Below are 26,995 nucleotides of genomic sequence, written 5' to 3'. Positions count from 1 at the left end.
TCAATGTGAAAAATAAACATTTATTAAAAAATTAGTTTTAACATTCTAAAATGAAAGCAGACGAGGTGTTTTCCAACTCAAAGGGGCTGTTGTTAGTTGGAGATGTAAATTCCAAGGCTGGTAGTCACTGACTCATACTCCTCACAAGTGACCTAGGGAGTGAGGAACCATTTGCCCCAGACTCGCAAGAGCAATGATTCACCTCTGCCTCCCTGTGCCCTTTAGTCCCTTTACTCCTACCCACCCTATCTCCCAACCAGGAAACTGAAACATACTTTGAAAATTTCATTCTTACTGAACCGTTTCACAATCTCTACTTTTATTGCCTAATTAGATTTTATTTCCATCTGGAAAGCTTATTTTTTATTGGTGCGTGACAATATGATCTGTTTTTTGTTTTTCCTTCTGGACCCTGGATGAAAAGAAAACTTAGTTCTGGGAGGGACGGTCAGATAAGGGTACAGAATATGGTGAAACGGTGCACAGGATCCTCCACAAAATTAGCAAAATCAGTCCTAGAAGATCCCTTATTTGCCCTCTTGCTAGTTAATAAATAGACTACTGGGGTAAAGGGAGAAATAGATTCAAGGGCAAAGAAGGGTCCAGATGAGATGAGGAAAGCAGGGACAGGTGTGTCTACCCCACTCACTCCTGCTCTCACTTACACCTATCCTCTAATTAAAATAGTACTACTTTACTACTAAAGAAGTGGTTCTCCAAAGGATTTGAGAAACCCTGCCTCAGGCTCTGGAGCAGCTTTTCCTGTAGCCTCTGGGAAGTGTACGAGTGCATCTGGGTTGGCAGAGGTGGGAGGGTGGGCTTCTTTCACTGGGTGAGTCAGATCACGTAGAACCTGGAGCACAGCGTCACTTCAGCCAGGGGCTCTCCTCCCACCCCAAGAGGACTCTGGAACACTTGATTTCAACATAGAGCTAAGACCACAAACACACACACTCACATGCTCAGCAGAACCGACTGCTACACAAATTTCCATAACCCTGCAGACATATCTTAAAAGGGTAGGTCGAGTTGTTCCAACCAAGAGAAGGGTGATAGCTTGAGCTATCCATTCCAGTTTTCTTTTCTGCAGATCAGCGTCTTGTTTTCCCTACAGACACAGTTGTCAGTCTGCTTGTGTTCAGGAAGAAGATGGTGCAGGAGGATCCCAGTGGCACTTCCCATGGAAGACAGAAAACAGTGGCCCGCAGAGGTGGCAGAGACTTGACACCGTTTCCAAACAACCATTCCAGCTGCTCCAGTCTCCAGTCCCCACTCGAGAAAGCTGCACAGCAGGAAGGAGTCAAGAAGCCAGGCTCCAGATTCCTATCTGAGAACCACTACTTGCAGGGGCAGTGAGTGCCCCACTGCTCTTGTGGTCTACTTGTGGTCAGCAGGCATCAGTCAGGACTTCTCTCTGATCCCTTGCAAGGCTGGGACAAGAAGGCTTTAAACAAGTCCCAGGCCACTCAGCAATGGTGAGGAAGGAAGGGAGGCAGGAAGGTACACATGGCTGAAATTATAAAACACAACCTAAGATAAAAGTGGGGGCCCCTGAGGGGACTCGAAGACAAATAAGGCATCCTGTGAAACTACAGACATCAGGGGCCAGAGTCTGGTAGCACCTGAGTAAGGCAAGCACTGGAGAGAAGCCGGACCAGGGTCACACCAAGAATGACGAGGTCTGTCTGAACTCCCCCTGGAGAAATCAAACATCCAAGTCAGCTCTCGTCAGTCTTCTCTAGCTGCTAGATAATCCCCAGAATACATGTGAACACGGGCTGGAAATCCCCGCCTCCAGCCAGGAGGCCCTCCCCATCCCAGGGCAGGCATACTCACTTCACTTCGAGCATTGGGCTGGCTGTAAATTACCTTCTTACTGGAGGTCCTAAAGACAAGCCAGAAGATGGAGACACTCAGCCCCCCAGTCCTTCTCCTTAACCTCTGCTCACTAACGTTAGAGGCCAGGACTGAGAACTTCACGGGTGCACGGAGCTCTCGGTAGGGAGGTTTGGGTGGAGGGAGAAAGGACAAGCACAGGACCGCAGTGGACAACGGTAGGAATCCACATGTTCTCCATACCAGGCTGGTTGTCTCCCCACCAGGCTGGTTGTCTCCCCTTCCAGCCTCTTCCCCAGGGCACATCTCAGCTTCAAACCATACACAAACACGTTCTCAACCTCAGAGAGCCCCTGGACAGCAGCTCACTCACCCTTTCTTTGCTCCTGAAAGATAAGAAATGGGACCATGAGTGTCAGCAGAGTAGGAGACAGCATGGCACAGGAAGATGGGGACCCCAATGTGTGGCCCTGAGACCCAGCTGACCCATGCTTCCCAGGAGGCAACCCAGCACACAAAGGCTCAGTACCAGGTCGGCACTCAGGTGACACTCAAGAATCAGGCCCTGAAGCAGGGAGGATCCACCTTTGAGGGCAAATACTCACTGTCAAAGTAGCCTCGGCTATAGGCGAACCAGATGCCAAAAATCAAGGCTCCCAGGAGAATGAGTGTTACGAGGACAGCTGCCACGATGCCCCCGACATTGAGCTCCACTATGGGACACAAATGAGAGGTTGGGCACCTGAATACGCCTTCACAGCACTGACAGCACCACCAAAGCCAGGACGGAAAGCAGACCCCAATCCGCACCCCAGGTCTGAGCGTAAGCCCCAGCCACACCCTCACTCACCAGCATCCATGTGCACGGTGTCTGACTTCATGGGGGACTGATAGCCATTCTGTGCCTCACAGGTGAAATCTCCAGTATCAGAGGCCGACACGGGATCAAAGATCTAGAGGGCACAAAATGAATTGGCTTCCTGCTTGAAGAAGCCACTTACCTCTCTTTTATGTCTCCTGACCCTCATGCCAAAGTTACCTTGTTGCTTGCTTTTTCCCCACCTTCAGAGCTTCTATCCCACACACCTTTTACCCCAACCCCACTTGCACTGCCTGCGATGCAGGAGACCAAGGTTTGATCCCTGCATCGGGAAGATCCCCTGGAGAGGGAAATGGCAATCCACTCCAGTATTCTTGCCTGGAGAATTCCATAGACAAAGGAGCCTGGCAGGCTACAATCCATGGGGTCGCATGGAGTTGGACACGACTGAGCAACCAACACACACACATCCGTACCAACTCCCCTGTCTTGTGGTTCAGGGTATACGAAGAGTTGCTGAAGGCACGGTTGCTCTTGGGTTCCAAAGGAATCTCTACCCCATCCTTGAACCACTTGTATTCAGATGGCGGGGAACCATCTTTCTCTGAGCAGGTCAGCACGGCTCGGGTTCCAATGGTAACAGAAGAGGGGACGTTGATCGTAGGCTTGGATGGAGGCACTGGGGAGGGAGAGAAGGTACTGGTCACAAGGGTGGGAGGGCTGCCTGCAGGCACAGTAGCATGACACCCCCATCCATCAGCTCTAGCCTTCCGCCCTTACTGTGCCCTTAGTTTCCCCCTAACCAGGCTCTTATCACTCTCTGGCAGCACCAGGACTCTGAATACCCTCCTCCCCACCCCACGGGCAACCTGCCATGAGCATGCTCACTATCCGTGAGCTCTGAAGTTTAGCAGAGCCTGTTAAGGGTTTAGGGAAGCAAACCGACTGCAAACCCACACAGAAGACCTGCGGCACGTACCGAGCACGATGAGCTGGACGGTGACCTCCCCATAGGTGTTGCCGCCCTCATCAGAGACCATACAAGTATACATCCCCGTGTCTTTCCGGGTCACAGAATGGAAGGTGATGCCAGTATCCGAGAAGGTAACTCGGTTCTCATAGGAAGCTGCCAGGAGAGAGGAAGCCGGGGCAGAGTGAGCTGGAGAGCTGCGAGAAGCTGATGACGGTAGCACCCCAGGCACAGGGGCTCTCTTCTTCCCACCAGCAAGGGCAATGGGAAGGCCCTGGAGACTTGAGCCCCAAGGTGAGCCCCTCCCCTGGAATCCAAGCACAGTCAACCCCTCTACACGTAGGCGTCAGCAAGGAGATGGAGCGACTCACCTGTGATTTTGTTGTTATAGCAAACGAGACCTCTGATATCCCCATGGGTAAACTTCCACTCCACACGGGGCGAGGAGAAGCCCGAGTAGGAGCAGGACAGCTTGGCAGCTGCAGGCAGAATCCAGGTGAGTCGGAGGAAGCAGCAGCAGTAAATGGACCCAAAGCACCACGTGGGTTGGATGTTCCCCAAAGGTCTGCCCCTGCTCGCCTCCCTCTCACCCCACCCCCCACAGCCCCTCCCAACTCACGGTTATTCTCAGGAACTTTGACTACCGGTTCATAGGTTTGCACCACACCCCTGCCCAATGCCAGGAAGCCTAAGAAGAAGAGAGGTAGGTCCATCAGGAGTGGGCAGAGAAATGCCATGGAGAGGGAAGAGCAGTCCCAGCTGATGGAGCATTTTGAGCCGGAACCCTCTGTGCTGAGATCTCAAGGTCAAGGGATTCAAGAGATCCAAACCCCTCTCAGATTTCATACCCTCTCACCATCTTCTTCAAATGTTTTCTAAACTGCAGGCCAATACTTGTTTAATCAATGGAAATAAAACGTTTATTTCTAAGGCAATGTCCTTCATTTAAAAAAAAAAAAATTTTTTCCCTCTGTGACTACCAACAATCTAATTAGTTCCAACCAGTCCAAGAACAGTTTCCCAAATGACATTTCATGGTTCAGAGAAAGCTTCTCAGCAAATAATTGTTGTCACTTGTCACACAATCCTGGCAGGAAGCCAGAAAGGTGGAGGCAAAGGAGGGAAGGAAAGGAAGGAGCAGTAATACGGTATTCATACTCGGCATTTTGAGGGCATTTTGTTCCTTTTAAAGTGTTTTCACATACATTACTTCGTTTGATCCTTGAAACAAGCATGACAGATCAGCAGGACAAGTATTATCATCCCAGTTTTATAGGAGGAACTAAAGTAAAGAAACATGTCTAAGATCACACAGCTGGTTCTGGACCAGAAGTGGGCTCAGATCACCTCAATAGAATCTCAGTCACTGGGTTGGGAAGAGCCCCTGGAGAAAGAAATGGCAACCCACTCCAGTATTATTCCGTGGAAAATCCCATGGTCAGAGGACCCTGGTGGTCTACAGTCCATAGGGCTGCAAAGTCGGACACCACTGAGCAACTTCACTGTCACTTCTGCCCAAAGGAAAAGGGAAAGAAAAGGTGGTGTGTGTGGTGGGGTTGAGAGACGAGGTGAGAGACAAGCTAATTAAATAACATGGTGGGAGAGAGGCAGCAGGTTCACAGGAGGGGCCGACACTCCAAAACAAGCGCCAGCACAGGACTCTGGGTTACCAACCTGCACTTGCAGAGTTACTCTCAATTATGCTTTCCAAGCCCAAACTGATGAAGGATGCTTTAGTCAAAATCCTGTCTTTCTTAGATAAATGCAAGCACATCTGTTCAATGCAAGCATATTTTCCCTTTATTAAATTACTCATATAACTGAGTATGCAAAAGTAGGAAATCAAGAGATACCTGGAGTAACAGGCAAATTTGCCTTGGAGTACAAAATGAAGCAGGGCAAAGGCTAATAGAGTTTTGCCAAGAGAACACACTGGTTGTAGCAAACATCCTCTTCCAACAAAACGAGAGGACTCTACACATGGATATTACCAGATGGTCAACATCGAAATCAGATTGATTATATTCGTTGCAGCCAAGGATGGAGAAGCTCTATACAGTCAGCAAAAACAAGGTTGGGAGCTGACTGTGGCTCAGATCATGAGCTCCTTATTGCCAAATTCAGACTTAAATTGAAGAAAGTAGGGAAAACCACTAGACTATTCAGGTATGACCTAAATCAAATCCCTTCCAATTATACAGTGAAAATGACAAATAGATTCAAAAGATTAGATCTGATAGACAGAATGCCTGAAGAACTATGGATGGAGGTTCATGACATTGTACAGGAGGCAGGGATCAAGACCATCCCCAAGAAAAAGAAACACAAGAAGGCAAAATGGTTGTCTGAGGAGGCCTTACAAATAGCTGTGAAAAGAAGAGAAGCGAAAAGTCAAGGAGAAAAGGAAAGCTATAAGCATCTGAATGCAGAGTTCCAAAGAAGAGCAAGAAGAGATAAGAAAGCCTTCCTCAGTCATCAATGCAAATAGAGGAAAACAATAGAATGGGAAAGACTAGAGATCTCTTCAAGAAAATTAGAGCTACCAAGGGAACATGTCATGCAAAGATGGGCACCATAAAGGACAGAAATGGTATGGACCTAACAGAAGCAGAAGATATTAAGAAGAGGTGGCAAGAATACACAGAAGAACTATGCAAAAAAGATCTTCCTGACTCAGATAACCACGATGGTGTGATCACTCACCTAGAGCCAGACATCCTAGAATGTGAAGTCAAGTAGGCCTTAGGAAACATCACTACAAACAAAGCTAGTGGAGGTGATGGAATTCCAGTGGAGCTGTTTCAAATTCTGAAAGATGATGCTGTGAAAGTGCTGCACTCAATATGCCAGCAAGTTTGGAAAACTCAGCAGCAGCCACAGGACTGGAAAGGGTCAGTTTTCATCCCAATCCCAAAGAAGGGCAATGCCAAAGTATGTTCAAACTACTGCACAGTTGCACACATCTCACATGCTAGTAAAGTAATGCTCAAAATTCTCCAAGCCAGGCTTCAACAGTATGTGAACCATGAACTTCCTGATGTTTCAAGCTGGTTTTAGAAAAGGCAGAGGAACCAGAGATCAAATTGCCAACATCCGCTGGATCATGGAAAAAGCAAGAGAGTTCCAGAAAAACATCTATTTCTGCTTTATTGACTATGCCAAAGCCTTTGACTGCATGGATCACAATAAACTATGGAAAATTCTTAAAGAGATAGGACTACCAGACCACATGACCTACCTCCTGAGAAATCTGTATGCAGGTCAGGAAGCAACAGTTAGATCCGGACATGGAACAACAGACTGGTTCCAAATCGAGAAAGGAGTACTTCAAGGCTGTATACTGTCACCCTGCTTATTTAGCTTATATCCAGAGTATATCACAAGAAATGCCGGGCTGGCTGAAGCACAAGCTGAAATCAAGATTGCTGGGAGAAATGTCAATAATCTCAGATATGCAGATGACACCACCTTTATGGCAGAAAGCAAAGAAGAAGGCTTAAAATGCAACATCCAGAAAGCTGAGATCATGACATCTGGTCCCATCACCTCATGGCAAATAGATGGAGAAACAGTGGAAACAGTGAAAGACTTTATTTTGGGGGGCTCCAAAGTCACTGCAGATGGTGACTGCAGCCATGGAATTAAAAGACACTTGCTCCTCAGAAGAAAAGCTAGGACCAACCTAGATAGCTTATTAAAAAACAGAGACATTACTTTGCCAACAAAGGTCCGTCTAGTCAAACCTATGTTTTTTCCAGTAGTCATGTATGGATGTGAGAGTTGGATCTTAAAAGAAAGCGGAATGCTTGAAGAATTGATTCTTTTGAACTGTGGTGTTGGAGAAGACTTCTGAGAATCCCTTGGACTGAAAGGAGATCAAACCAGTCAGTCCTAAAGGAATCAGTCCTGAACATTCATTGGAAGGACTGAGGCTGAAGCTGAAACTCCAATACTTTGGCCACCTGATGCGAAGAACAGACTCATTGGAAAAGACCCTGATGCTGGGAAAGATTGAGGGCAGGAGGAGAAGGAGACAACAGAGGATGAGATGGTTGGATGGCATCACCGACTCAATGGACATGGGTTTGGGTGGACTCCGGGAGTTGGTAATGGACAGGGAGGCCTGGCATGCTGCGGTTCATGGGGTCGCAAAGAGTCGGACACAACTGAGTGACTGAACTGAACTGATTACTGAATATAGTCTCTTGACCCCTGAGGCTCCCTTTTCTCATCTGAAACATGAAGGGTTTAAACTAGATATTCTCTGAAATCGTCTAGGTTCTTTTTCTTGTTTCTTTCTCTTTTTTTTACAACAGATGTATTTATATTTGGTTGTGCTGGGTCTGTGTTGCTGCATGCGGATTTTTCTAATTGCTGTGAGCTGGGCTGCCCTTTACTATGCAGCGCACAGGTTCTGGTTACAGTGGCTTCTCTCGGCGTGCAGCACAGGCTCTGGAGCGCAGGCTCAGCAGTTGGGGCACATGGGCTCAGTTGCTCCACCACATTTAGGATCTTTCCAGATCAGGGGTCAAATCCACCTCCCCTCTCTTGCCAGGAGAATTCTTATCCATGGTACCACCAAGGAAGTCCCTATTTCTTTCTTCCTTTCTTTTCTGGCTTAAATATTGAGAGAGGATTTTTACGTAATTTATTTCAATTTGATACAACAACATTGAATTAGCCAGGCCAAGTATTCTCTCTCCCATTTTATAGATGAAAAAATTGAATGGCTAAAAGGTTAAGTGGAAGATCCTAGTTTTCATAGCTAGGAAATGACAGAGTGTGATTAGCATACAGGTTACTCCTATCCCTGCTTTCCTCCCTTATTATACCATACTTTTATACATCATGCTGCTTTTCAGAAAAGCCACTGGTTCAACGGAGGCATTGCTTCCCAGGTAGCTCAGTGGTAAAGACAGAGGAGCCTGGAGGCCTACAGTCCGTGGGGTCTCAGAGTCAGACACGACTGAGCACATACGCCTTAATGCAGGCAAACTCTGTACTAAAATACGATTCTTTTAAAAATCAGGTCCATTTTGTCTCTAAAGTACTTCTAATCATATTATTTTGTGTCTGTTTATTTGGCACATTTCAAAGTCAAACCTATAATCAATTGTAACAACAGGCACAGAAATTAAAGCAAATAACCTTTACTAAATTGAAATCTGAGGACATGGAAGTTCTCTGATTCAGCTCTCATCAAGGATGCTGATAATGAAATGTTTTGATTTTTTGCCCAAGTCAACTTTCTCTGCTTTGATGATGGGAATTTTTTTTTTTTTAAGATTCTTAAATTTTACAATTTGCTACCTGTGATGTGCACTGAGATACCCAAAACCAGATCTCTCTTCAGGAATGAAAGACTCGACCTGGCTGCTGGACTACTGCCAGAAGAAAGCCTGCAGCTGTCAACCCTCTCTGAGGGTAACAAGAACACTTGTCCAGGGACATGCCTTCTACCAGGCAGAACAGGGTCAGGGTACCAGCATCCAATGCCTGATCAAGAGGAGGGGGAGTTAGAATTATGGACTTTTACTGCTGTAGCTTGGATTCAATACATGACTGGGGAACTGAGATCCAGCCAGTCCTGTGGCCAAAAACAGAGAGAACCAGCAAGAACTGACTTTTGGGGACTTCCCTGGTGGTCCAGTGGTTAAGACACTGTGCTTCCAATGCAGGGGAAGCGGGTTCAATCCCTGGTCAGGGTACTAAGATCCCACATGCCACGTGATCCAAAAACAGTGGGGTGTGGGGAGGCCATATAAAGCCCCAGCTCTATCGTCCTACCTCCCCATCTTGGGACAACAATGAAGGGCTATTCCTGCTTCAAAGTTCCCTGTGCAGAAGGCTGAGGCCTTGTTGGGACTACAGTGCAGCTCAACTTCTCCCTCTGCCCAATCCTGCTTCCTTTCCATAGGTGTGGATCCCAAGAGCACTCCCTCATAAATGTCTTAGGATAGTAACTGACATCTCAGAGTCGGCTTCCCAAGAAGCCAACCTATGACACCACCCAAATAAAGGACAGCTTCTAATTAAGCTAAAAACTAGCCCTTGAAATAAAAGGCCACCTAAAAGAAGACAAATAAATAAATCACAGCATATGAATGTGATGATTATTCCTGCCTTACTTCTAACTTTAGCCGAAGTTCTTTATTGAGTCCTCTCAGATCATCAGATCTAGAGCGTGTTCAGGAATGACAGGACCACATAGATTCCCAAATATACTGGACAACAGGCATCTTCCCCTTCTCATGAAATCTGACTGCTATTACCTAATCCAGGCTTCTCTTCTCTTATTTAAAATACAGGGCCCTTGGCCTCATGGCCTTCCCACCTTCCTCTGATGCAGGCACTGCTGATGACTTCCCCATGATCTGACTGCAATGCTCAGAGTTCTACTGTGACTGCGTATTGCACCCTGAGTCAAGTCCAGCCACGGGGTCCTTCCTTCCTAGTGACTGCAGGACCCCCAGTCATCCTGATCCATGGTACCCTTCTCATTCCAGAACAAGTCTCTGGAACCAGCCTGCCTGCATTCAAATCCCAGCTCTGTTACTTATAATCTGTGTGACCCGGGCAAGCCACTTTGAACCTCAGTTTACTCATTTGTAAAATGGGGATAATAACAGTTTCGACATCAAAAGGCTGTTGTTGAGAGTTGAACAAATTACTACAAATAAAGGGCTTATAAGAGTGTCTGACCAACAGGAAGCACCCAATAGGTATGATGCCTTATTATCATTATCATCTGCACATAGGTCCTTCTGTACACACTTCTTTTTCTGACTTCAAAATAAGGCATATAAGTAAATGTAAATACTTCTGAAAAAATGCTTATATTCCAGCCCACCAAACCATCTCTCCTCTATCACCGTGACTTAGCCTTAGAAAGACGGACTCTTTTCTAGAACCACCATGTATAGACCAGCAGAGTTGAGGGAATGGATTTCCATATCCATTCTCCTCATCTATTTTATATTTTCCCTTACCTCATCACGACCTCCCTTTTGCATTTAACCTTGGACCTATACTTGGCATATAGTATGTGTGTTAGTCACTCAGTCATGTCAACTCTGTGACCCCGTGGACTATGGCCTGCCAGGCTTCTCTGTCCATGGAATTTTCCAGACAAGAATATTGGAGTTAGCAGCCATTCCCTTCTCCAGGGGATCTTCCCAACCCAGGGATCAAATCTGGGTCTCCCACATTGCAGATTTGTTACCATCTGAGTATACTTGGCATAATGTACATACATAAAAAGGTCCTACTATTGATAATTAACATGGTAAACCAGAACAGAAGAAAACTTCACCTTTTTCATTATGATATTTAACTTACCCTTAAGTTCACAAAAAGAAAAGTTACAGAGTCAAAGGTATCAATAGATTTTTTGGTGCCTTCCTGTACAGAAAACCTTCACTTAATCTTGCACCCCTCTCTGGTTACAACTTTTTCTCCCTTCTTCTCCAAACTTCTTAAAGAAGTAATCACACATACTGTTTGCAACCCAATATACATGTTCACTGCTCAGCCTACTTCAGTACATCTTTGGCTCTCAACCTGAAATTAAAATTGCTTTTACTAAGGGCACCAATCATTGTACTCCTCAATTTTAAGATACCCTGATTATAAGATAAAACACTGATTTAGTAAAAACTTCTTGGGGGGAAATTAAATATATACAATATACTTATATTGGCTGTAAGTCACATCCCAATTTCTAAAACATTAAAATAGTCTTAGAATTAAAATATCCAGTATTTGCTTTTTCAGTTACCTTCTGTGCTCTTGGTAAGATGTTTGATCCTGCTAACTACTCCACTTTTAAGTCATCACCATCTTTCCTTCATTCTGGTCAATCAAGCAACAAGCACTACAATGTCATCTCCCAAACCTCCCCAAATTTGGCCCCTCTGCCATTTTTTACTACCATCATCATCTGTTGCTCGTTGTTCAGTCACTAAGTTGTGTTCCGACTGCAATTCCATTGACGGCAGCACACCAGGCTTCCCTGTCTTTCTCTATCTCTTGGAGTTTGCTCAAACTCATGTCCATTGAGTTGATAATGCCATCAAATCATCTTACGCTCTGTCGCCCCCTTCTCCTTTTGCCCTCAATCTTTCCCAGCATCGGGGTCTTTTCCAATGAGTCTGCTCTTCATATCAGGTGGCAAAGTATTGGAGCTTCAGCTTCGGCCCCAGTCCTTCCAATGAATATTCAGGATTGATTTCCTTTAGGATTGACTGGTTTGATCTCCTTGCAATCCAAGGGCCTCTCAAGAATCTTCTCCAGCACCAGAACTCAAAATCATCACCTGGAGAATTGCATTTAGTCTTTCAGTTGTTTTCTCTGCCTTGTTTAATCTTGGCCCACTCACATCCATCCTCCACCCCACTGCTGGAGAAAAAGTTAACATTCATTGAGCGTGCACTATATGCCAGGTACTACTATAAACACATTACATGGACTACCATTTAATCCCTACAACAATCTTAGGAGCTGGATGATACTGTTATTATCGTCTCTTTTCTACATGAGGAAACTGAGGCCCAGAGCTACAGATTCAAACCAAAGCAGTCCAGTTCCAGAGACTGGGCTACACTATACAGCCTTCTGGAAAGTCCAGATCTCACACTTGCTTCAAGCTTCCAGTGATTCCACATTGCCTGTAAGATAAAATCCAAATTTTTCAGCCAGGCAATAGTTCTAGCAAAACCCAACCTGGTGATGTTTATCATCTTCATCACCCTCTCTACTCTTGCAATTTTCCCCCCAGCAATACAAAACTACTTAAAATTCCCAGCGAAGAGTTTCACAACCTCTGCTTTTGCTCATGCTACTCCGGCCATGCGAACACCCTTTCCCCTTTCTTCATCTGGCCAGCAGATATTCATCCACATTATTTTCTGGAAAATGACTTACCCCACTCCCAATCCTTCCTCCGTCTCCTTCCTAGGCTTCCACTACACCATGCAGAACACTGTCAAAGCACTTCCCATATCATAATGACATCATCTATGTGCCTGTAGGTCTATCAAGCAGTAAACTCCCAAAGGAGCAGGAACTATATGTTAATCTATCATTCTTTCTCATCACTTAGCATAAGTACAAATTGGTACAAACTGACATTGAACAACACAGAACCTTAACAAATCAGGTCAGAGCAAATCATTTACTATAACATCTACTTGTTAAGATAAGACCATTTTTCAAATTGACACATAAGACACACACACACACACACACACACACACCACCCCCCCCCAAAAAAAAAACTTGACTCAAAACACTAGCTTTAAAGCTGTAGCTATCTGCCTGCACAATGGTAGAGGCTGGTTTCCCGCATGCAGGAGAAGTGTGCAAAGCCAACAGTGGAAGAAGTCCCAGAAGGTTTTCTAATGCAAGGTCTAAAATGTGGGGAAATGGACAAAAGATGTGAATCCATTTAAACACCCCCAGCTCTTTGAGGAAAACTCAGCTGCTGCTGCAGCAGAGCCTGGAGTTACCTGCTCCTGCTCCCTGACTCTGTTTGGTCTCGCCAAGTCTCGCCAAGGAACTAGCCAGCAGGAAGCTCCACAGCCACAGTCATGGCTTTTGAAGATACAGAAAGACTCCTGTGGAGGCAGAGCTGACAATTCACAGGATTAGAATCCCCCTCACCAGCTGCAAAGTGAAATCTTTGGAGAAGGTATGTGCTGACCTGATCAGAGGCCCAGAGGGAAAGAATCTCAAAGTGTAAGGACAGGTTCGGACGCCTACCAAAACCCTGAGAATAACTACAAGGAAAACTCCTTGTGGTGAAAGTTTTAACATTTGAGATTGATTTCAGATGAGGATCCATACACAACTCAATGACCTGCACAGTCCTGAGACTGCCAAGCAGATCTCTTCCATCAGTACAGAGCTAAAAGTCAAGGTTGAAGTCACCATCGCAGAAGCTTAAATTAACATTTTCCTAAATATTGATAACCAGTTGTTAAACAAAAAAAAAAAAAAAAACCTATTTCTTTCATGATCACAAGAGCAACCCAAGAAAGCCCAAGCCCAAGTCATCTGAGGAGACACCTGTCTAGATCATTGCTCTTTCTGCCAAATCTTCAAAATGGTTTCTGGTGTTTAAGGATTGAATTGTATTCCCTCAAAATTCATATATGAAAGCCCTAACTTCAGAAAGTAACTGTATTTGGAGACAAGCCCTTTAAGGATGATATAATTGTTAAAATGAGGCCCTTAGGACGCGCACATGCCCTAATCCAATCTGACTGGTGGTGTTCTACAAAGAGACACTGAGAGCGCTCATTGGGGAATGACCAGGTGAAGAGGCAGCCAGAGGGTGGCCATTGTAAGTCAAGGAGAGGTTTCAGAGGAAGCCATCCCTACCAGCACCATGATCTTGGACTTCTGGGCTCCAGAACTGTGAGAAAACAAATTAGTGTTGTTCAAGCTATCTAGTCTTTGGTATTTCGTTATGGCGTCCCAAGCAGACCAATACAAATGTTCAAATTGGACATCAGCAATGGGCATTCTGGTTGAATCCCCAGTCACTATAGCCTTGACTCAAGTATGCATGATGACATTAACAGTGACAGAATCAACATGCTGCACAGCAAAGGAAACCACCAACAAAATGAAAAGGTGGGTCTTGCCTGCAGTGTAAGACTCACGCTTCTAAGACAGGAGGTAAGGGTTTGATCCCTGGTCCAGGAACTAAGATCCCATATACCATACAGCATGCCCAAATAAATAAATAAAATTTAAATTTGTTTTAAAAAAAGTGCTAAAACCCAGAGAAGGGGATAAAATATTTGCAACTCACTTAACTGGTAAGGGATTAATATCTAAAATGTATAAAGAATTCATACAAATCATAGTTTAAAAAAACAAAGCACACTTAACCAATCTATTTTAAAAACTGTCAGAGGACCTGCATAGACATTTTTCCAAGGAAGACAGGCATACAGATGGCCAACAGGTACATGAAAAGATGCTCAACATCAATAATTATCAGGGAATGTAAATAAAAAACCATAATGAGATAACACCTCACACTTGTTAGAATGGCTATTATCAAAAAAGACAAGAAATAGGAGATTTACTGGTGGTCCAGTAGAGATCTTTGCTTCCACTGCATGGGGCATGGGTTGGATTCCTGATCAAAGAACTAAGATTCCACAAGCTGCACCAGCAAGCTCCCCAACCCCAGAAAAGACAAGAAACAGTGAATGCTGGTGAAGACACGGAGAAAAGGGAACCCTCATGCAAACCTCATGTTGGTGGGACTGTAAATTGATACAGTCACTATAGAAAACAGTATAGGGTTCTTCAAAAAGTTAAATGTAGAAGTATCGTATGAGCTGGGGCTCTCTCTACCCAGGTGGCAAAGAAGAATCTGCCTGCAGGAGATGCAGGAGAAGCAAGAGACGCAGCTTTGACCCCTGGGTTGGGAAGATCCCCTGGAGTAGGAAACGGCAACCCACTCCAGTTGTTCTTGCTTAAGAATCCATGGACAGAGGAGCCTGATGGGCTACAGTCCATGGGGTCGCAAGAATCAGACATGACTTAGCAACTAACAAATCCAAGGAGAAAACAAGATGCAAGTTACCTTCCTGACAGTTGTTTTCCTCTCAGTCTCTGCCCCCAGTTCCTGCCCAGTCCTACAAAGACTCAAAGGCTAAGGATCCCTTAACCTCCACACAACTTTGAGCTGGAATCCAGGCTCCCGCACTCACAGACCTCGTCTGAGTCTCAGCGGCACGTGCTTCCAGTACAGATATCCCCTTTTTCCCTTCACACTGGGGCCAACAGAGTTAGCCGAGGCTTGAGCGCACACATAATCCACGATGGAATATCACTGAGTCATTAAAAAGAATGAAATCTTGCCATTTGTGATAACAGGGATGGACTTTAAGGGCATTATGTGAAGTGAATTAAGTCAATCAGAGAAAATCCAAAGACCACATGATGTTATTTATATATGGGATCAGAAACAAACAAACAAACTCCAAGCTCACAGACACAGAAAACAGATTGGGTGCTTGCCAGAGGCAAGGAGAGGGTGGGGGGCAAAAATGAGTGAAGAGAATCAAAAGGCACTAACTTCCAGTTAGAAAATAACTAAGTCATGGGGATATGATGCACAACACGGTAACTATCGTGAATAATGCTGTACTGCATATTTAGAAGTTGCTAAAAGAGTAAATCTTAAAAATTCTATCACAAGGAAAAAAAAATCCATAACTACATATGATGCCAGATGTACATTTACTGTGGTGATCATTCTTCAATAAATATAATTGTTAAATTATTATTTTGTACATCTGAAACTAAAACAACGTATGCAAAATATACCTCCGTAAAATAATTTTTTTTAAAAACCAACAGAAATTTTTTTTTGGAAGGGACCCTGGGGACCCTCTCTCCCATCCTTTTCTAAATATCTAATTTTGTTGACTTTTGACTGTGCTGGGTCTTCATTACTGCACAGGCTGTTTTCTAGTCTCGGTGGGCAGGGGCCACTTTGCGGAGCGCAGGCTCGAGGGCTCAGGCCAGCAGCTGTGGCCCCTGGGCTTAGCTGCCCCACGGCAGGTAGGATCTTCCCACACCAGGGGTCAAAGCTGGGTCTCCTGCACTGCCAGGTAGATTCTTCACTACTGAGTCACCAGGGAAGCCCAACAAAACTAAACAAGACCTCCGCACGGTTTGTCCTCTGAAAGGTTTAATTAATTATGTCCAAATTCTAGACACATGTTACTGAGCATGACCAAATAAATAAAAAAACAGCATGAATAGTAAGATAATAGCAGCTAATATTTCTTGAATACTATGTACCAGATACTCTTCTGAGCCCTTTACAGGTTCTATTTAATCCTTGTAACAATGCTATGAAATAAATTTTATTATTGCTCCCACCTTACATATGCATTAATTGGAGCACAGAAATAAGTAATTTGCTCAAGGTCTCAAAGCTAGTAGCAGGTAGAGCTAGGATTCTAACCGGGTAACCTGGCTCCAGGGTACAATAAATTATACAACTAAGTAAAAATTAAAACAAACAAATAAAACTAACCATATTGCCATGCCAAAAGTTAAGGTAGATCAATTTATTCAGAAAAATAATCCTAGTATACACATAAAGGTATGTCTAAGAATAGACTCCAAATCCTTGACAGTGCATATTATCTGAGAGGTGAGAATACAGGCAACTTTTCTGTTTCCATGTTTTCTACCTTTGTATAATGGCCAAGTATGTATTAAATATTTTAAGTTAGAGAAAAAAGAGTGGGAAATGGAGTTAAAAAGGAAAGAAAAAAAAATCAGATCACAAAAAGCAAAGAAAAATAAAACATAGCCAGAAAGGGGAGGCAAAAGCAAAGGCAAAAACAAAGGAAGAATGATCAAGAGTAATAAGAACACACCAGGAAGCACAGGATGATGAAATAAAACTTTGAAGGTGAAATGAAGTAACAGATGAGTAAGAAACAGGAGATTACAATCAAGATCCTGTATAGGAGTCTAATAAATTTCAAGGAGAGAAAAAAGGCAGGAAGAAATGTGAGCACATGCATTGGATTGTCTCATTAAAAATGTTTCGAGGAAAAAGAAAACAACCCTGGAAGGCAAGTATTGTTGTTATCATCATCCCACTTTATAGATGAGAATACCGAGGCTTTTTCATAGTTGCCCCAAATCACTCAGCTGCAAACGAGGTGGGAATCTTAACCCAAGCCTGCCTGATTCTGAGTCTCCAAAACTACTGTACTACAGTGTCTCCAGCAGAGAAGCCAGGAAACACCATTCATCCTTCAAGATTCTGGGCCAGTGTCCCTTAATCCATTATACCTTTCCCCAGTCAAAATTAATCTCTCTCCAACTTCTAGGAATATAACCTAAGAAAATAATCAAAGGTAAGCTTAAAGATGTATATTCAAGGACAATTTAATGTTATACAGCAAAGAAAAAAAAATGCTCAGCAAAAAATGAACAATTAAGTAAATCACAGGATAGTCATAGAGTATAATACTATAGAATGGATTTTATTTAAAGCATTGTTTGCTGAAAAAAAAAAAAAGGAAGGAAGAAAAAAATACATATATGGTCGTGGTTTGCAATAATACACTCCCATCACAGAACACAGAGAACATTTCTGTTCCTGTCCTCTCTGTCATGGAGGTAGTCACCCATTTCATTTAAAACTGATATTCAGTCATTAATAATCTAAATGAGAAGGGCTCTATAACACAGTTTTCTTTTTTCCCACTGGAATTCCTACCTAATCTGACAAACTGGCCATAGCTCAAAGCAGTTTAGTACACAACTTGGCTTAAACACTGGTATGTATGGATTTCTGTTGAGCTGGTGTGACCTAAATGAATATCTGCCCACAGGGCCAAGGTTTAAGGAAAAGTCAATGGCATCAAACAGCCACTTCATTTTTTTCCAATATATTTTGCACAGGTCAGCTATACCACGTATTAATCATAGAGGAAAGATTAGAATAAAACCAGCAATCAGTGTTATCTCTAGAGAACAGGATGGCATGTGATTTCATTTTCTCTATATTCCTCTGTTTTCTGATTTTCTGCACTGCATATCTATCATTTCTTAATAAAGAATTTATCATTTTGAAAAGTAACTTTTTCTCTATGTTCCCCAAACATTCTGTACTTCGATGACAGCCTCTGAGGCATGGTGCTCTGTATTCTACTTAGTAAACACATGTCTATAGTTCCTTAGAAACAGAAAATGAGATACATTTGTATCCTCCCCTGTGAGCTGTGCTTTGCCACCAAAGCAGTGCTGTGTTAATAAGGTGGTCACAGAGGGTGGAGGCATCCAGCTATCTGACAGAACCCACCAACCTGTCCCTGTAAACATAGGTCAAACCCACAACAGAAAAGCTACTTCCTTATACTGCTTTATTAAGAAAACTTTGGTTTCCCTATGCAATTCTGTTAACAATCAGAATTTTCCTTCAGGTGTTTTCATGCAATGAGTTTGTTTTGATCCATTTAAAAACAAACAAACAAAGGAAGGAAGGAAAAGGAGGGAAGCCAGGAAGCCAGCCAGCCAGTCTCTGGTTTTCTCTAAGAATTCATCCAAACTTCCCCTCTAGGCAGATGAGCCTCATAGGACCCACCAGCCTCAGAATAAGCCAAAGCCTCAGAAAGCCCCCAGATACAGCATGCTCATATCAGCTGTTGGCTAATGGTTACAAATACCTGACTGCCCTCAGAGTTTCTTAATAGCAAAGGTTATTCATTTTTTAATCCCTAATCTCAGCGCAGTGCTCAGAACATAGTAAACACCAATGCTTGTTGGATTAACAACTGAATCTGACATTACAGTGCAATTAGAACCTGGACCCAGGACTTCCACCCCCGGTTTGCTCTTTCCTTCCGACCACTCGCCCTGTAGAGACTGACCTCACTCCTGGGGGTTGAGGTGGGACAGATAAGGAACGCATGGGCAAGAGGAAGACTGTGAGCCAAAGACTGACTGGGCTAAGTCTAAACAGTCAGGCTTGGCTGTACTTTCAGTGACGTGGGTCAACTGCACAGCCCTCTGAGTACAGCAGAAAGTGGTGATGGCTCTGTAGACAGGAGAGCTTTCACTCTATTGCTCCCTCCAACCCTCTCTCAGCAGAATTTCCAGTTCTACCAGCTCGGCTCTCCTCCCCCACCCACCTACTCACTACACAGCAGGCTGTGCCTGCCTACCCAGGGCTCACTCCAAGGGCCTGGCATCAGACTTCAGGCCAGCCAGCTGCTTCCTCCCATCTGACCCCCACACTGTAAAACGAATGACACCAGGCGGACTTTAGACAGAAACCCTGCTTATCAGGGAGTCCCAGGCAGATGAACTCTGAGTTTTCAATGCCTGGAAAACCCCAGTGTGTATCTACTCACTTTACTTCTCACAACCCTCTGACAACACTGAAACCTCTTCCACAGTTACATTTGACAAGTGGCCATCCAGCTCTTTCCTGAACCTCTAGAGAGGAAGCTGGGCTGAGTTTAGAGATCCCCAAGGTCTCCCCTCAATGCTAACAGAAGTGAAAAACAATCCCAATTTTTTTTCCTAATCTCTCACATAAAATGCACATAGCTTTCAAATCTGTCCTTGAGCAGGAGTGTCAGCTCTTCTGAATCCACAGAATAGATACCCCTTAACCCAGAGGACTTGGAGAGGAGGTGGGGAGAGGGGTGGAATATTCTAACAGCCAAGGCCACACCAACAATATGAAAAGAAATAAACAAGATATAGGATGGAATAGAATGTATAGAGGGTGCCTCCTTTTGTGTAAGGAAAGGGAAAAGAAAGCAATATATATTTATATATACTGATATCTGTATAAAAAACCACTGGAAAAATACACAGGAAACTAGGGGAGGTGTGAAACAGGTGCGAGTGATAACCCCACTCGTTTAATATTATTTTGATTCTCAAACCACGTTAATGTATTAACCTTTTCTAAACAGATAAACATTGTTGTTTGTTTTTTTAATTACAGCAGCTCCACCCCAAGCCAAAACTAGGCTGGAGATGCCAGGCAAGCCCAGATCACAGGAAACTGAAGAGAAATGTCATACAGTGAAAGTGTTCTGGAGCAAGGAGAGAAAAACTAATAAGACACTGGAATTCCACTACCACTCACTTCCTTGTTTCACCCTGTTGCGTCACTAGTCTCTAGGTTCCGGTTTCGAGGGAACAGTTCTTTCATGGGAGAACCCCCCCGCAGCGGGAGGGGAAAGGAGTGACTCACCAATCTACAGTTTGAAGTGAGTCTAACCCTGAATAGGAAAACTGGAAAGGCTTGAGTCCAAAATATTGATATGAAACAGCCAGACTCCCAGGCTGACCCAGACAGGCGCAGGGCAGCAGTTTCTCCCTGCTGGAATGCCTCAGTGCAGACACTTCATGAAGGGGTGTGTGTGCAAACACCAAGCTTCCAACCAGGTTTCCACTTCCCCTGCGGTCACAGCAAAAGTCATCCTAGACACACACCATCTTGCTAAACAGAAATGCCTCTCCTGCCTAGGAGATAGCTGGAAAACTTTTTTAAGCACAGGCTCTCTAGGGGGAGGGAGGCTAGTATTCTTGGTCACCAGTTTTTCTTTTCCCAGGCCCAGTTTTCCCAGTGTTTACTCTCCAACCCTGTCCCAGCAGGTTCAGGCCTTCTCCACTAGATTCCCCAGGCAGGGGGTGGGCCACGACTTGATCTTTTCCTCTTCCTCCCTGATGACAGAGTCCACGTGAGGAGTAAGGACATGCAGGCATCCTATATAAGCTTCCAATATCCCAAGGGCAGAGGACAGACTAGACAGGCAAGAAAGCCCCTACTTTTTCACTCTAGCCATTTGTAATCTAGCAGGGTCCCTCCCTGCTTTCTCTGACCTGCTCTACTGTGGGCAGCATTCTTTCACCCTCACAAAATCCAAAGAGGGGTAATAGCTGCCCACTAATAATCGCTTTCATGTATGTCATGTAGCTATTATCCCAGTTGATCCCCAGGATGAGGTTAGGACAAGTATTATTACTCCTGTAATACTCTTGTATTACAGATGAAAAGACTGAGTTACTAGACTATGATCACAAATAAGCCAAAAAGTCAAGCCAGAACGCAGGTTGGGGGTGGCCAGGTTGTTATTTCCATTCTCACTGTGCTAACCAAAAGCATCTCCCAGGTCTAGCCCTATTTACATGTGACAAGGTCAGTTCCTCCATCTCCTGGACATGTTACTTCCCAGGATCCACTGTCCTGCCAAGCTAATACAATATCATCTCACATTCCCTCTAAACCACTGTTTATTGATTCCCTGAGCAGACTAGAGGGTATTCCCAAGCTCAGAAGGGTGATATCACAAGGCTTTCAGTGTCAATCCATGATAATATATTGTGGGGTTATTCTAGAAAATGAGGGGGAAAGAGGCAAAGGGAGAAGGATGCGGTTCTAAGAGTCTTATAAGCCTGACAAATACTGTCACAAATACAGTTACTGACTCAGAAATTTCTAGGTTGGGAGGTGGGGAGATGAGTACAAGGGTTGACAGGGTCGTCAAAGTGTTTAGTACTGAGCACCACATCCAACAAGAAAATGACTATGGGTGTCACTAATAGTTCTAAGATACAGACAGAAGTAAATGGAGAAGAATGGGAGGGAAAGAATGGAAACTGAAGAAAGGGGGAAATGGAGGAGTCGAAGGAAAGGGAGAAGTGAGAAAAGAAAGAATCTAGTGAGAAAGAAAAATTGAAAAAGGTAGGTGAGACAGTGGCCTCTGGAGCAGTATCCCAAACTGATGTTTTGACATGCTGGTTCCTGTGTCACAGGCTGCCTGAGATGGGCCCAGGGGTAGAAAATGGAGAAGTGAGTCAGGAGACTTTGGTTTTGGTCCCAGGTCTTTTGGTCAGTCTTATCAAGTCATTTCCCCTCTTTGTACCTGTTTCCTGATCTGCACAATAGGGGGAGGGAGGAACTGACTTGTTACTGGTCCAGTCCATCCCAAGGGTTAATGTTTTTGTGATAAGAAACAAAGGAGTCGTCCATTCATCTGTCTAAGGGCACCCTTCACCCTAAGCGAAGTGAATTATCTTGTAACCAGCAATATTGGTCTTAATTGCTCATCTCTTCTACATTTCCTAAAATAGGGATCTTGAGGAAATGGAGATTCTTACAGACCCCCTGCCGACACAACTATTCACAGTAGCACACACAGACACTCAAGAATCAGATAAGGGTACAGGTGCTGACGACACAGGTAGACTAAGGCACAAACCATAAACTCAGTCAGGCACAAGCACAACTATAGACCAGAGGCCTACCCCGGCAAGTGAGCCTCATTGTTCCACCACAGGAAAGGGAGTTCACAAAGGAAACAAAAACTCTCAAACATGGCCAGGGGGGAGGGCAGCGTTCTGGCTCTTGGAAGGGAACCAGCCAACCAAAAAACAGAACCTTCCCCTGGGAATGGTCTCTCAGTCAACAACATTTACTAAGGATTCCTGAAGTAAGGTATGCTAGAAAGGAACTTGAATGCTGTGCTAAGAAATTTTAAATTTCAATTTTATGTGTTTCCTTCAAAAAAAAAAAAAAAAGGTTTTGCAACTGGACACTTTTCCTGGAGCAACCATGCAACCCAGAAATTCGGGAAAAGCTAAAAAGACCCTTCAGCAACAACCAGGGAAAGGGACTTCCACTCCAGTCGACCTCCATTAGATTTTCTCTGAGGACCCTTCAGGAGCAAAACATCCCAAGAGTCAGCGGACAGAAGGCTCCCGACTGACCTCGGAGGGTTCGCGGATGTTGGAGGGGCAGGATGGCCCTTCCCAGATGCGTGATCCTGGCTGGGCAGCGCCCCCGAGCCCACCAGCACTCACCAGTAGGTGAAAATGGAGGAAAGGGGAACCAAGCTTTCCCCGTTGTTTTTGGTAAAATTGCGGAAGAGGCAGCTCCCTCCAGGTGGATATAAGAGGGGATCCTTATTCATAAGTGTGGGGGAGCAGAGCCAGCCACTCACCAGGGGAAGGGGGAAGGGAAAAAAGAGGGATGAGTCTAGGGTGGAAAAGAGTACTAGGAGGGTGAGGCGGACGGATTTCAGAACCCCTCCCTCTCGCGAGCCAGAGGTGTGGGGAGCGCCTCGCTCCAACCTCTGATCAGACGCACAGATTACTCCGAAAACTCCGGGAACTTACACAGGATCATCGACGTGAAGAGAAGCAACTCTGTACTGCTGACTTTCGCCTTTGTACCCATCACGATCAAGATCCCGATGCGACAGCAGTCACTGCGACACTAGAAACACACACAGCTTCGCCTACAGCAGCGCGGGGACTAAACTCCAGACGCCAGGTTGAGCCCAGCCCGGCCCTTCCCTTCACGCCCGATTGGTCAGCGCCGCTCCTCTGCACTTTCCGATTGGTGGAGGGAGCCGCCGCTCCTCTGAGTGATTCACCGTCGCCAGGTGCAGTCCCGCCCACTATTCCCCGTAAGGCGCATTGGAGCCTTTCCAAGCCCGATCCGCCCCTGATTGGGCTAGGAGACTGTCGCGTACGGAGACCCAGGCCTCACCTTCTGCAGGTGAGGACTCTCTGATTGGGCGGTGTTCCTGAAGTAGGGACTTTACGACTGGCTAGGTTCTGAACTGGAGCCGGAAAATTAGAGGAACGCCTTGAAGAAGGTGGTCAGGAAGGTAGTTGTTCTGTGGGACGCGAGAGAGATAGGCCTGGTTTTGTTTGTTCGTTGTAATGCTTTGTTTGTTTATTCGGAATGTAAGTTGCAGCTGCAGAAATCTTGGTCCAGTCCTTTATCAAGTGAAAACCACGTGTATTAATTAATATGTGAGGGTCAGGAGAGAAGGCCCTCAAAGTGTGTTCCTCTGTCCACTCCACTCGCAGGATTCAAGGCTGCGCTAGAGGAGGAAAGGGAAAAGAGAGGGGAATGAAGCGCTCAGTTCAGTAGTGGGAAGGGCAGAATCGAATCACCAAACACACCCAGATAATACAACCTGACCTACTGACGCTCTATAAACATCACTGTGAGTGGCTGTGGGTATGTCCTTTACACATGTGTAATCAGTCGGCAGAGGTCTGCATTTCAGTAGTACTTATCTTCTCACTGTGGATAATTGCATGCCTGCTAAACCCTCTTTCTATAGGCTATGTTGATACTGTTAATATTTATATTGTTACATCGTTTTTATCTGAAACCCATTCTCAACAGCTTTACTATTTCTAGTTTCTAATATTTTACAATGATTTTACATTGTGATAGTAATACTTTTTTTTTTTTTTTAAACTTTTTGGCTGCACAAGGCTGGATCTTACTTCCAGATCAGCAATTAAACCCACGCCCCCTGCAGGAAAAAAAATAGGGAAGTCCCTATTTTTTTCTTAGTATATCCAGGTTGCCCGTGGGAAAACTTCCTGAACTTTATCTCACTGCAAGTAAGAAGTCCATAGTGAAGTGAAGTCCTTCAGTCGTGTCCGACTCTTTGCAACCCCATGGACTGTGGCCTACCAGGCTTCTCCGTCCATATGATTTTCCAGGCAAGAGTACTGGAGTGGATAGCCATTTCCTTCTCCAAGGGATCTTCCCTACCCAGGGATCGAACCCGGGTCTCCCGCATCGTAGACAGACGCTTTACCATCTGAGCCACCAGGGAAGTCCATACTTGTATTCAAAACAGTGGTATTTTTTGACCTTTTGCTCTTTCATCTTTGTCCCATTCCTTTGGGCCAAAAGTTCTCTTCACATTTCAGCCAACTTAAAGCAGTGTTTATCAAGCACCTATTGGGTGCTGTGAGGGAATACAAATAAATATAAACCATAATCTGTGACTTCGAATGACTTACAGTTTACTTCCAATACAATACAGGAAACAGGACAATATGTATCCAAAAAAGAAACTTCCTAAAGTTTCTAAAGAGAAACACTTGCAAAGCTCTGGTCTTTAGCCTCAAGGGAATTTAAAATCTTGGAGAGACATACACATCAAGTTAAATATGACAGTATAGAGAAGAGAGAAGAGCTTAGAGAAGGGACCAGGAACTCGGGACTGTGATTGTCAGAGAAAATCTTAAGATGGGCGAACTTAAGCAGGGATTTTATCTATTTACAAGTACACACTGTTTTGTTGTTGTTTAACCCCTGAGTTGTGTCCAGCTCTTTTGTGACCTCATGGACTATATCAGGCTTCTCGGTCCATGGGATTGATTTCCCAAGCAAGAATACTGGAGTGGGTTACCATTTCCTTTTCCAGAGGATTGTCCTGACAGAGGGATGGAAGCCGTGTCTCCCGTATTTGCAGGCAGATTGTTTACCAGAGCCACCAGGGAAGCCCTCACAGTGCTTTATTTATTTATTTTTGGCTGAGCTGGGTCCTTGTTGCTGCACGCAGGCTTTCTCTAGTTGCAAAGAAAAGGGGCTACTCTCTAGCTGCAGCCCGTGGGCTTCTCATTGCAGCAGCCTCTCCCGTCTTGGAGCACAGGCTCTAGGCACACAAGCTTCAGTTGTTGCAGCATGAGGGCTCTAGAGCGTGGGTTCAGTATTGTAGCTCACTAGCTTAGTTGCCCTGCGGCATGTGGAATCCTCTGTCACCAGGGATTGAACCTGTGTCCCCTGCATTGGCAAGCAGATTCGTAGCCACTGCGCAGAGGAGTCCCTCAAGCAGAGATTTAAAGGAACTCAGACTGATCAGTCTTAAAGGTCATTTAGGTCACTTTCTCACCCTTCTCAAAAAGGAATTCAGTGACAAAGTGATAGGTAGTGGATCTATTTAGGGAGAAACATACTCCACAGTATATGGGCCATCTCAGAAGAGGCCCTGAAATAAAATGTGGTTAGTTTTTATGGGCTGGGTAATTTCATAGGCTAATGACTGGGAGGATTATTTCAATTATTTCAGGGAAGGGGCAGGGATTTCCAGAAATTAGGCCTCTATCCTCTTTTTTGGCCTTTGATGGTTAGCCTCAGAACCCTCATGGTGGGTGTGTCATTTAAATGCTCATATATTACAAAGGCTTCCCTGGTGGCTCAGACAGTAGAGTCTGCCTGCAATGCGGGAGACCAGGGTTCAATCCCTGGGTTGGTAAGATTCCCCTGGAGAAGGAAATGGCAACCCACTCCAGTATTCTTGCCTGGAAAACCCCATGGATGGAGGAGCCTGGCAGGCTACAGTCCACAGCGTTGCAAAGAGCTGGACACAACTGAGCGACTTCATTTCATATTACAAAGAGTGTATAATGGGGCTCAAGGGCTTCCCAGGTGGTGCTCAGTCAGTTCAGTTGCTCAGGCATGGCTGACTCTTTTCAACCCCATGGAGTGCAGCATGCCAGGCTTCCATGTCCATCACCAACTCCCGGAGCTTGCTCAAACTCATGTCCGTCGAGTCGGTGATACCATCCTGTTGTAGCCACATGTTCTGGGAAACAGACTCACTCACAAGGACAATACAGATAGTGGAGTGCAGTTTATTACACCGGCAGGCCCAAGGTACAGTCTTCTCATAGTCAAGGATCCCAACCAGGTTTTGTGAAAACCTTCTATACCCTAAGCGTATGTGCCCAAACCCACCTCCCAAAATTCCCTGAAACTAGTCTGAACAAAGGGGGAAAAAAAGATATAATCAAAGTTAACTGTGATTCATATGCCTTAAGCCTAGGTAGTTAACAGTGGACAATTATCAATAGGCTTGTGGTCACACCCCAATAAGCATAATAGAATGTATGATTCTATTCGGTTACACAGATAATTAGGGTATTCTTTTAGGCAATGGAGAGCCCTGGGGCTCTTCCTTCGGGGGCCTGGTTTTCCAGTTGGTATGTCGATTCCATCGATATTGGGCATATAGCTCAAAGTCCACAGTCCGGCCCAA

At 44.8% G+C, this 26,995-nt stretch overlaps 1 protein-coding gene, 1 non-coding gene and 1 pseudogene across 2 annotated transcripts; 1 reads left to right on the top strand and 2 right to left on the bottom strand.

The window, feature by feature from the left end:
* On the bottom strand, nt 1–23,500 carry F11R (F11 receptor). The gene is made up of 10 exons (XM_040230089.1): nt 23,316–23,500; nt 4,246–4,314; nt 3,998–4,105; nt 3,636–3,782; nt 3,133–3,335; nt 2,687–2,789; nt 2,442–2,549; nt 2,210–2,222; nt 1,837–1,885; nt 1–1,696 (listed from the first exon to the last, which is right to left on the bottom strand). Exons 1-10 carry the CDS (start codon nt 23,374–23,376, stop codon nt 1,661–1,663), a joined length of 897 nt encoding a protein of 298 aa, XP_040086023.1. The 5' UTR covers nt 23,377–23,500; the 3' UTR covers nt 1–1,660.
* LOC120855392 lies at nt 12,632–13,569 on the top strand (annotated as a pseudogene).
* A 1,212-nt stretch (nt 23,501–24,712) lies between the features above and the next one.
* TRNAR-ACG lies at nt 24,713–24,784 on the bottom strand. The gene has a single exon. It is a non-coding gene; the product is annotated as a tRNA-Arg (tRNA).
* Between the last annotated feature and the right edge of the window lie 2,211 nt (nt 24,785–26,995).

This window comes from Oryx dammah, unplaced genomic scaffold, assembly GCF_014754425.2.
Source record: "Oryx dammah isolate SB20612 unplaced genomic scaffold, SCBI_Odam_1.1 HiC_scaffold_28, whole genome shotgun sequence".
NCBI lineage: Eukaryota > Metazoa > Chordata > Mammalia > Artiodactyla > Bovidae > Oryx > Oryx dammah.
This window is presented reverse-complemented; position numbering and strand designations above follow the sequence as displayed.

Excerpts from the sequence above, each read along its gene's own strand:
- F11R (XM_040230089.1), bottom strand. The coding sequence starts at position 23,376 with ATGGGTACAAAGGCGAAAGTCAGCAGTACAGAGTTGCTTCTCTTCACG. Across the intron at positions 2,790-3,132 it reads ACCACAAGACAGGGGAGTTG|ATCTTTGATCCCGTGTCGGC; the intron begins GTACGGATGTGT and ends TGTGCCCTCTAG. Across the intron at positions 2,550-2,686 it reads CACCGTGCACATGGATGCTG|TGGAGCTCAATGTCGGGGGC; the intron begins GTGAGTGAGGGT and ends TGTGTCCCATAG.